General features: G+C 35.4%; 2 protein-coding genes and 1 non-coding gene across 6 annotated transcripts; 1 reads left to right on the top strand and 2 right to left on the bottom strand.

Moving 5' to 3' along the window:
* Positions 1-2,960: 2,960 nt before the first annotated feature.
* SEP2 (stress enhanced protein 2) lies at positions 2,961-4,149 on the top strand. Its single transcript, XM_016334474.3, has 2 exons — positions 2,961-3,440; positions 3,536-4,149. The coding sequence occupies exons 1-2, from the start codon at positions 3,123-3,125 to the stop codon at positions 3,803-3,805; spliced, it is 588 nt and encodes a 195-aa protein (XP_016189960.1). The 5' UTR covers positions 2,961-3,122; the 3' UTR covers positions 3,806-4,149.
* Positions 4,150-4,197: 48 nt separating this feature from the next.
* Positions 4,198-7,096, bottom strand: LOC107631131 (uncharacterized). Of its 4 annotated transcripts, none has more exons than XM_088508251.1 (10): positions 6,843-7,096; positions 6,440-6,535; positions 6,206-6,280; positions 5,902-5,970; positions 5,453-5,529; positions 5,268-5,356; positions 5,059-5,188; positions 4,856-4,946; positions 4,697-4,762; positions 4,198-4,606 (listed from the first exon to the last, which is right to left on the bottom strand). In XM_088508251.1, the coding sequence occupies exons 1-10, from the start codon at positions 7,056-7,058 to the stop codon at positions 4,487-4,489; spliced, it is 1,029 nt and encodes a 342-aa protein (XP_088364377.1). In that variant the 5' UTR covers positions 7,059-7,096; the 3' UTR covers positions 4,198-4,486. The 4 variants fall into 4 exon arrangements, with proteins under 4 accessions (XP_088364377.1, XP_088364378.1, XP_088364379.1 ...); XM_088508252.1 differs by having other exon boundaries at positions 4,892-4,946; XM_088508253.1 differs by lacking the exon at positions 6,206-6,280.
* An 11-nt stretch (positions 7,097-7,107) lies between these two features.
* On the bottom strand, positions 7,108-7,188 carry TRNAL-AAG (transfer RNA leucine (anticodon AAG)). Its single transcript has one exon. It is a non-coding gene; the product is annotated as a tRNA-Leu (tRNA).
* Between the last annotated feature and the right edge of the window lie 4,518 nt (positions 7,189-11,706).

The following is an 11,706-nucleotide window of genomic DNA, read 5'->3' as shown; positions in this document are numbered from 1 at the left end:
TTGGCGGCAGCATTAGCATTAGAGGAAGTCTACCTCATCCTCATAGCCATGATAGCCTCCAAGGCGCCGGCCATATCAACTATGAATAAAATTATAAAGGAAAAATGGTCAAACCACCAGATCAATAAAACAGTGCAGACAAAAGAAGGTAAGTAGTAAAATCGAAAAAACGCAAAACATAAAGTATTTACCAACAGCATTCCGAGTAGTGTGCTCATAAGCCAAAACAGTCCAAAGGGACACTGGATGGTCACTCCAAAGTTCCGAGATCATTTGAATGCTCGTGAACTCAGAAGCATTCACACCTTGCAGCTGGATCTTAGGAGATGACATATTAAAATTCTAATACAAATTAAACATTTTTTCATCCTCCAAGGTCATGAAAAAAAAGGTGTGATTCCCTCTACCCTCTCAATCTTAAAAAATTTTCTTTGAAACTATGATAAGATTCCTCAAAGAGAATATAAATTCTCCTATTTGAGATACTTCGAAAAGAGATAAACCCTCGACCTTAGGAACTAAAAGACATTGTTAAAGTGAAGAAATAAAAAAAAAAGATCCTATAGGTAGCAGTCAGCCCTAAGAATGAGCACGGCAACTCGAAGCCCCGGATGGTAGCCCACGTGTTTGGGTGCAGTTGTGAAGGAGCACCATTAGTATAACTCAAAATATCTTGTTGAAAGCTGGAGAACAGAAGACGAAACTCTAGACGAGTGAACAACATCTCATACATCCGCAACCAGTCAGGTCGGGATCCCGCGTGGTGGTTGAAATGGAAAATTCAATTGTCCCAGTGAAGAATGGAAAGGACATACAAGTTCCCCAAGCCAGAATCAAAGATGACCCCAGCTATGCGCATGGCCTCAAGCTCATCCTCTGTGATGGTAGCAGGAGTAGATTTTACTTCTTTGGAAATCCATGAGTACGTATCAAAGCATCGCTGGCCCGCACGTTGGGGAGGTTAGGGAGTTGGCCCAGAAGACGACGTCCCAACCCGTTCGCAAGAGGCGATCACCTTCTTCCTCGGCATCTCAGGTATACCTATAGGGGCACCACTATTATGTCACGAAAGGAAAATTTCTTCTTCATCTTACAGAAAGAAGATTTTCTATCCTAAACTACCAAAAGTCTCGCAAGTAAGAACCTTACACACTATCCAAACCTCAAAGGGAAGAAAACCAAAACCTAACAGTGGTACTCCCACTACAACAACTACCACAACAATTCAAAATTACCCAAAAATAAGTAAAGGACAACAAAAAGACACCAAACGCCAAAGAAAATATCACATTCTAGGAGTAATTACATGTATCTCACCAAATTATGGGACATAGCAGAATAAGAACAAGGGTGCAAAGAAAATAAAAAACTCTTACCTGGACACGATAGTCATTGCGAGAAGAAAGAAATGAGGAACGAAGGTTACAAATGTCCAGAGAGCTCCTAGCAGAAGAAGAAGTAGAAAAATTCCTCTCTTTCTCCAGGAGGCAAACGCAAAAATAAAAAGGATAAATGAAGTAAGAAAAAGTGGAACTAGCTATTTTATGAAAAATTAATGCTTCATTAAATTGATTGATTGATGAAGAGAGAAAAGAGAGTGGGTGACGGTTCAGGAACCAAGGAGAAGTAAAAACCGCTTGAAGAAACTGAACGATTTTTTCAAAGGGGTTTTTTGACGCCCAAAAAAGACTAAAAAAGAAACCCCTCAAAAGGCCCAAAAATGGGCCCGGTCCATCAAACTTGGACATACTTGACAAGTTGCAAAGTCATGAAGCTCAAGTTGGAATACTGAAATGAACAATTATGGATAGCGAGATTTTGGCTACAATAAATCAAGCGTTACCAATGTTGCGTAGAAAAGCTTAAATCACAAATGCAATGCCAGGTCGGCAAAACGGCTAACAAGCAACATAAACGTACATCCGACAATAAATACTCAACGGATACTAGAAAAACATATAAAACGGAGACTCCAAAAGCAGGTAAATACAACACTCTCAATTCCTAACAAATGCACTACTGACTTAAGTTTCGAAATGCTTTTGCAGGTTGCCCATCCAACCTGGTCAGAAATAATCCACTTTGGATCTCGGTTTCTCTTAAATACATATCGCTAGTTAGATACAAACAGATACCATAATAAAATATCAAACAATTCATGAAAAGAATAATTTGTTTTTCTAAATCAACTAAATCTAAAAAACATCTTATAACATTAAAAGGATATAAGAAGAGGAGTTAATCGTAACTTAATAACTTCACAATATATATAATATTTTAAATATGTAAATTTAAGTATGATGTCTAAATCTTTCTGGCATCCCTATAAATACATCCTATACCATTAGAAATGACAAACTTATTGATGACTGTCGTCTTCTTGTAGCTATATCTTACCACTGGATTGGACCAAAAGAAAACCTCAATCTACTCGAATATGTTAATAACGGATCGAGTATTCTAATTAAAATAATCCTACCATTAATGATCGTAACAGTCATGTGATAAAACTTGAAATATTAAGAATTTGAAATAGAAATACGATGACAACATCATACTCTAATCTATTTTTTATAATTTTATTTAGGTAATTCTTAAATTCAAAAAGGGTACAAATATTTCAGAAGAATATTATATTCGTGGGATTGAAAATTTAATGTTAGGTTTCACGTTCATTCTTAAATACAATTAATCTAGCTTAAAGATCACCGGTTCATCTATATGATGTACTTGTTACCTACATAAAGCTTAGCGAGTTATTTCATCTTACTTATCAAGTGTTTAACAATTATTATTAAGGGTAAATAAGTGTTGAGAATTTATGCGAAATGATTGAGGAGGAGGTGAGACTAGAGAAGAATGAAAGAGAGCCTCAACAAATTTGTCTGATACTACACTGTGCAACGTATTCAGCGTTTACGCTTCTACTTCCAAGACCCCACCCCAGCTACCCGAAAACCACGTTAACGAACTTCCTAACTCACACGTAACCATAATGTGTACCCCACACATACACACTCGCCTTAGCAACAGAAGAAGCTTCTAGGTCCTAATTCAACTCTAAACTCTCACACTCTTCATTCAAACTCGCATCGCCGAATTCCTTTTTCTTTCTCTTTCTCATGGCATCTGCAACGCGTGTGGCGCACTGCGCACTCCGCCCGGTCCGAGTATCAGCGGTACAGCCCAAGGAACAACCAGGCCCAGCACAGATATCCATTCCCAAACCCAAACTGGCAGAGGCTGAAGGCACCAACATCGTTTTGCAGCCGCGCTTGTGCACTCTCAGATCCTACGGTTCCGATCCAATCGGCGTCATAAAGAAGGACGGAATAGACGGCAATAATGACGTGTCCCCTTTCTTCGCCACCCTCTCGGAGTACATCGAAAGCACCAAGAAAAGCCAGGATTTCGAAATCATCTCCGGTCGCCTCGCCATGGTAACTAACTAACTAACTAACCAACTACTCAACTATGTTTTTATAGTAATTATTTAGTTTATTATTAAGTTAAAATGAAATTTTTTTGTGTGTAGATGGTGTTTGCGGCGACGGTTACGATGGAGATGGTTACGGGGAACTCGGTGTTCAGGAAGATGGACGTTGAGGGAATAACGGAAGCCGGTGGGGTGTGTTTGGGTGCTGTGACGTGTGCGGCACTATTCGCATGGTTCTCAAGTGCACGCAACAGAGTGGGTAAAATCTTCACCGTTAGCTGCAACAGCTTCATCGATTCAGTTATTGACCAGATCGTTGACGGCTTGTTCTATGAAACTGAGCCTCGTGATTGGCTTGATGAATTGTGATCAAACAATTCATGATGCATGCAAACTACATAATAATCTATACCATACACTTGATATCGGAAAGCAGTGATCTATATATACACTACATTTTGAAGGCGCTTGTGTGTAAAAAATTACCATTGACATAGTTAGATTCTCATGAAAAAATACATAGATAGAATAAATAATGCGCATATATCATGTATAATTTGTTTGTAAGGGAATGTTGAACCTAAAAGCTTTTTTCCCTTTATTCAAGCATATGTAGAAGGATGGAGAAATTTGTTTTGAGATGGGTGTTACCAACACTCAAGATGCTAAAACTTGATTCCTTCTAATATTAATAAAAGTTGTAGTTATCTCGATGATCGCTACCAATTTAGCAAAATTTGATTACGCAATTTTCTCAAGTATTTTACCTCAAAAAATGGAGTATCGTTCATAGAGTGACAGAGTGTAGCTATTACATCTTAACATAAGAAAAAATGGGTATTCATTATATATTAACAAGAATTAGTAGAACACTTTCTGCTCCTTTTTTTGCAGTTTCCCTATTTGTGTGGAGTTCATTATTACAAATATCCCAATCTAAAGATTGTGTGAACGAAAGCTATAAGACACGTATAACTCAATAGCCCCGAAAATCCAAAGCAGAAATAGCCTCTGTTAAAATAGCCTTGATTAGCAGAGAGGGCCTTCCAACTACGCTGAACTCTCGATTGTTTGAATGCATTCTAGTACGCTTGCCTTGTTTGACATTGATGCCATCAATGCTTCATGACTTACCTTGTTATTTTTCAAGAGAGAAGCAGCAAACAGAACCTAAAGGGAAAGGGGTGCATGAATTCAAACAGTTAAAAGGCATACGCATAATGCCATTATATGTAGGGTTAAAGTGTAAGAAGAACTTACAGCCCATCTAGTCAGATTTTGTTGCTGATCTTTGCTGAGTTGTGGCTTGCTTCTGTTTATGAATCTCTGTAGGAAAAAAGAATTTGGATTATTTGAATTATAGAAAAGATAGATACAAAACTAGACATTCCCATCTAATCTTGCTAACATAGATTTAACCTGCAGACTGAAAAGATCAGCAGATTGACCAACCACCTTGTCATATTCCAAACCTTCTGCTGCAAGTCCAGCCATTGATACAACAGCCAATCTGAATAAATAAATAAATAAATAAGAGTTTATTTTTTATAATTTTAATTCATATGAATCTTAGTTTGACACTGGGTTATTGAAGAAGTTACTTCAAAATTGAGAGTAAACACCTGTCTAGCTCTTTGGCATCAAGTTGACCGCTATAGATAAGTTTTTCAAGCCTCTCATCAATAAGGTTGACATGCTCTTTCCCAATATCCAATGAATACCCCAAAATGGGTACACCAAGCAGATAAGCAACTAGAATGAACAAAGATAAGTCACAGATATATGTGAAGCCTTTTGTATATAGACCAAGAAAGTAAAGAGTCAGTAGTACTTAAGAAGTGTGCTGCTTCATGTCTGGCAATCCTCTCTTGATAATCAGGGAAAAATGTTGAAAAGCTGCTGATAGCTGCTTGGAGAAGCCTACACTAGCATGTCAGTGAGAGGAGTGTTAATGTCAAAGCACACACTGAAGAGAAAGAAATCCACTGTTCCATTGTAAACCAAATTCATATGTACCCGGGGGATATGCTACCAATAGCCAAAACTACTAAGGAAATACTTCCAATCAAGTATGGTACAAAGAAACCCCAATCCTACAAGAATCACCAACCATTAATCAGAGATCAAAAGATAGTCAACATGGAATTGGAAGCGGAAAGCAGGAAGGTGAAAATTAGACGGAAAATGGTTCTCAAATGTTTATTTTCACCCAACTATACTCTTCACCAGTGAAATTCCAAGAATATAATATGCAGGGTAAGATCATCATAGAAGCAGAAAAGGTAAAAGTTGCTAAATTTTCCAATTTAACTTCTCTCAGGTTCTCCCCAATCAGTTATATCATGACTTAATTAGTTATTACAAATGCATTCTTCAATACTACAAGACTCCATCATACTCTGAAATTTCTGTAGAGATCATTGAAAAGATACGCATATCAAAACAGAAGTGTCTGAGAGAGATACCCCGGGAAGCTGGCCAGCAAGAAGACCTAAGAATCCAGTTGTTCCCACCACAGTAAAAAGAAAAGCTGCCTGCGTCACCAAAGATCTCTATTATTTATTGGACTTGGAAAAAAAAAATCAAAATTTCGAGAATGCGACACTGACACAAGAACTCCAAGAGCTATGGTTCAAAATCAAAGTCTATGGTTGGCTACTATATGTACAGTTTAAATAGCTTTACGAATTAAACACTACAAAGTACTACTCCTCATGTCTCATCCCCTTGTATACATACATGATGAAGATAGAAAAGTACATAACTCACATCATTCCTGACACTTGGGATTGCAAGGTTCTCGGCATTCTTAATTCCTAGAGTTGTCAGCTCTCGGAGTGATGTCTGGAGCACAAATTTTGAAAGGTCAAAACTTGTAAGACAGATGAAGCCTACATATTAACAACTGGGGGGAATTGAACATCCTATGGCCATGAATGCAGTCAGGATTTAGTTGATAAGGTTAATGTTTAGGAATTAGGGACACTTGAATTGGACACTGACCGTGCGGCGTGAAACGTATGGCTGAGAACTCCATTTCTTGGCCCAACCAACTTCACTGAGCTGATCAAGTGCCTCTTTAACAGCATTACTGTCTTTCTGCACAAAACACAATTTATATTCTTGTCCTCTAAATTCTAAATTATTTGAATAACTTCATTCAACCTAAGTTCATTTAAGCTTGGTTTTAATGACCCTCATGTCCAACTTGGGTATTATTCAAAAAGAGAAAAATAATGTCCAGCAGTTAAACAACTAACTGAGAAAATGTTTCTTGCCCAATGTATTCAACCTTTTATGCAAAACAGAGGAATTGAGTTTTGATAGTCACCTAACAAACCCAAATATATGATATTGTCTATTTAGAATTTTTGGTAAAAAGAAAATAAAGAGTGAGCACGAGTACCTTGGTAATGGCAGACTGGAGAGTGTTGAGGTCTACACCAGGGGCAGCAGAGGAAGCCCTGAAGCTTCTGCCATGGCTATAATGGAAACTATGGTGATAAGAGTGAGCATGGGGTGGTTTTGTGAGTGGTGTGTAAGCCATGCATGTCACCCGCATTATCCCTTGGCTATCTGCCTCTTTGATAATTGGAGACTTGCAGCTTAAAGCAGATATCATAGGGGGCTCCACACTTGCCAGGCACAAAATTTATTTAAAACAAAAGTTATGTTGAGAGTGGGATTTGAACCCACGCCCTTTCGGACCAGAACCTTAATCTGGCGCCTTAGACCAACTCGGCCATCTCAACCTGATGAGAATTAAGGATGCACAGAAGAATTTAATCCTGAAATGAATAAAGAAAAAAAAAATCAAAACCATAATATTAATTAAACTAAAGACAAGTTACCAAAATAAATTGTTTGCAAATCAATATTACTAAAATACAACTTTTATATATTGAAGACACAAATGCAACTTTCATAAAATTATAGAAACTACGATAGAAGTATAGTAGATTTGGATTTGCACGTAAACTGTGGTTGGGGTGCAACGGTTTACGTTGGAAAACGACAAAGAAAAAATCGCGGTACCCCTCTAGCGATTTTTTCATGAATGCCTAAATTGCATAAACTGCCCTATAGCGATTTATGCTTGCCTATATATCCGCTAGATTTAGTAGCAAATTCTTCATTTGGATGAATATTTTAGAGAGAGAAGTTGTTTGTTTAGAGAGAGAGAGAGTTGTGGATTGAGAATGAAGGAGGAAAAGGCTAGGAGAGGATTTGGGCACTTGAAATTCCTAAAGCGCGAGACCGTGGCGAACGAAGACAGCCTGTGCCGACTTAATGGCGTTGCGCCTGTTGCTAATGGCATCAATAAAGAGATAAATTTGTTTTCTTTTAGTTATGAAATTTTATAACATAATATGTAGTATTTAGGGTATAGTAATTAGAATACAAAATTTAAGATTTGTAATTTAGTATTTGAAATTTAAGATTTAAAATTTAACATTAAAGATATAATGTTTAAGTAGAATGTTTATCCTTCAATAATTGAGATTTAAGGTTCAAATTTTAAATATAGTATTTAAGGTTTGTAAGGTTAATTTTTAAATATAGTATTTAAAAATTAAGATTTAAAATTAGAAGTTTTGTAGTTTAGTATTTGAAATTTAAGAGTTAAATTTTAGAAATAGAATTTAAGGTTCGTAGTTTATTATTTGAAATTTAAGATTTAAAACTTAAACTTTAAATTTTAAACTTTAAATTTTTTATTTTTAATTTTTAATTTTAAAATTAGAAGTTTTGTAGTTTAGTATTTGAAATTTAAGACTTAAATTTTAGAAATATAATTTAAGGTTCGTAGTTTATTATTCAATGTAGACAAGCAAGTGTGAGGTCCGTTGTACCTTTTAACTTCCCAAGTACTCTTTCGTTGTCGAAGTGTGATGCGAATCAACTACGTGCAACCTTTTCCGAACTCCTTGCATCTCCCATGATACTTGAGATGATCTGACTCTATCACCCTATACTCAACTCCACGACGGATGCTATAATCCTTTACAATCAACACAACTTCTTCTTTAGTTTGGAAAGATTGGTCAACCTGAAATTTCACATAAGGATGTCCCTCATGTAATCTTTGACCTCCAAATGTAGGATCTATGCCCGGTTGCAGGTCAACGGCTTCCAAGTTCAGCATTGAGAAATGTGGAGGATGCTGATGTATCCCAGAACTGGATGACCCCTGATGTGTAGGTGGGTTCCTCGGAGTATCCTCGTCACTGTCCCCCACGATATGAGCGGACTCTTCGTCCGAATCATCCCCTCATATCGCATTTTCAACCCGATCCGGTTCACATACAAAAAATTAATAAAATAGTAAAATAAAATTGTATAAACCTACTTAAAATGTGAAAAAATCATGTCCAACACCTACAAAAAAGGGAAAAGAACTTTCTGATGTCACAAAGAGTGATAAATCGATGGAACTCATATAGCTTATTTTAACTAAAATAAAAGTATTACCATAATTTTACAAGGATATAGCTAATTTAAGTTAGAAAGTATACCAGGTTACATGTTCCAAAAAATTTCGCGATAAACCACGTTTAAAGTGTATCCTTTTTCAAAGTCATCATGATTTTTCAATAATATTCTCAAACCTTGCTTACTATGCACTTTTGATAGTGCAACGTATAATTGTCCATGAGTGAACACTGGTCTAGACAAATACAAACTAACAGTACACAATGTTTGTCTTTGTAATTTGTTTATTGTCATCGCAAATGAAACAATCACAGAGAATTGTTTACACTGAAACTTCACTAGCAAAGTCTCATTATTGGACACCATGTTAATTTTTGGTATCAAGACAACTTGTCCAATGTTGGGACCGAAGTAACAACCTCAATTACATGATTTTCCATTTTTCTAATTTACAATCTAGTACCGTTGCACAAACCAGATGCTTGATCAATATTCCTCAACAACCTTCCTTGACAATTAGCTTGTGAGGTGGTAATCCTGAGCAATTCATTCCATTTAAAATATCAGTTGAAAAGACATTCAACTCTTCCTCCATATTTTCCTATTCAACACATAGTGAATCAGAACTCAGATATATTTTATCCTCTTTTGGGAGGTTGGACATCATGTAATTATTGATTTTATCAACAACCTCTAAAGTAGGAGCAAGAATATACCAGTGCTTGAAATATGAAACATGAACCATGTTTTGCAAGAGATTAGGATAAACAAATTTAATAAGCTCATCAAAATAAGAATCAAAATTGGTAATTAGAATTTCAGAAAGAATCTCAACTTGAGATTTACCTTCGGTGGAATCTCCCACCAAGCCATCACCAATTTGCAATAACCATTGGCTAAACTCTTTGACATCATCAATGTTAAGCCCAGCAAGACCCATTGTTAGTCTCATATTTTTTGTCAAAGCAAGAACAATGCAAAATTGCTAAAGATATGAAGAATTGATTGCAGTTTGAACAATGTCTTGTCTCGAATCATTTGGAATCATGGGTAAAATTTGTCTAAAATCTCCACCCAACACTACGACCTTTCCACCCAAAGGCAAATTTTGTTTATAACCTACAGTGAATCGAAGAATATCCTTTAGACACTTGTCAAAAACTTCATAACAATATTTACTTATCATTGGTGCCTCATCCCATACAATGAGCTTTGCCTTTACTAATAGTTTAGCGTGAGGACTCCCTGACTTCATATTACAAATAGAATCCTCAGTAATGCTGAGTGAAATTTTAAATCTGGAATGTGCAGTTCTTCCATTAGGAAGAAGCAATGACGCAATTTCATTTGAAGCCACATTCAAAACAGTATCACGACAGCTCCTTATTGAAGCAGAAAGGGTTCGCCACAAAAATGTTTTTCCGTTCTACCATATCCATATAGAAAAAGAAACCTGATTTGGTCCCATAAATTGTAGCCATAATTCTCTCATATACACTTTGTTGTTGTTCATCTGTTAATAATTGCAAACAATGATTCATCTCATTTGTCAAAGAATCAACATCAAAGTTTAGTTATTCCATCAATAAACGATCATCAGTGCTCGCGGTAATACAATTTGATGGAATTGGCATCCCGAGAAAGTCTGTGAGTGATCTTCCATTCTCCTGAAGTATCTACTCAACTTGCATAAAGGCAAGACTTTTTATCTCTTCTTCGCTTAAGTGCAACTCTACATTTGAAAAAGAAATATTATTAGAAATATAATTAACACTTAAATAGTAGATAAATAAAGAACACAATAAGCAAAAACAGATACATCACCCTCAATTTGCATAATCCTTTGTTTTGCATATAAAATATCATCGGAAAACTATTGCCAGTGAATTTTCCACACAATCGAGTCGACCCATATTGTTCGACATCAAAAGCATCACAAATAACCTTCTTAGGTACTTGCCTTAACAATTGCATCGACAAATTCGCAGTCATCTTGTAACAAACCGAGCGTATAACATGCATCCTTGAAAGCTGGATATACAACACCATTAACTGTTCTAATGTCTTCATAGCAAATACAACCCTTCTCAATGTTTAATAGTAGTCCCAAATAATAATCTTCATCATGAATTTTTGGCACATGAGATATTCTTCCAATCAAAAAACTTCTTTTCCTAGGTTCTCAGCATGGAGAGCTTTTTTTTCAAATAAATTTTGTAGAAAACTCTTAATAAGTTAGCTGCCTTGTAGAAGCATAATTTTTATTCACAATAAACTAAGCAAGTAACTATGTAATATTTCTCTCATGAGACACTAGATTTTATTTGCATAAATATTTTGAAGGTGCACAAAAAAATTTGGAATAAAATTTAATCTTTAGTTTTTTTTCTTTTTAAAAAGTATGTGGTCATTCACAATAATTTTTTTTTAAAAAAATATTTACTTGACAAAAAATTACCAAATTTTAGACTTCGGTTGGAAAGAAAGAGATAAAGAGAAAGGAAGTAGAAAAAAAAGAAGTTGAATGATTTTTATTTTCCTTTGATATATTTGAATGAAAGAAAAACGAGGAGGAAAAAAATAGTATATAACATTATGAAAAATAATTTTATCCTTATATATTTTAAAAATAGTAAAAAATAAGAGGATAATATTGTAATATTAACTAGATTTTCTTTCCATTTTTCATCTAATGTTGGAGGGAAAAAAATTTCAGTGGGTCACACCTATTTTTTTATACTATTCACTCTTTTCTTTTAACTTCCATTTAACCATACAATAAAAAATAGCTATTTTTTAATAATAATTGTGAAATTTTGTATCAAAATTTTATTTCT

The sequence above is a fragment of the Arachis ipaensis genome, chromosome B3 (assembly GCF_059453495.1).
Source record: "Arachis ipaensis isolate K30076 ecotype BB chromosome B3, ASM5945349v1, whole genome shotgun sequence".
Taxonomy (NCBI): domain Eukaryota; kingdom Viridiplantae; phylum Streptophyta; class Magnoliopsida; order Fabales; family Fabaceae; genus Arachis; species Arachis ipaensis.
Note: the sequence above shows the minus strand (reverse complement) of the source record. Positions and strands in the feature narration are given on the sequence as shown.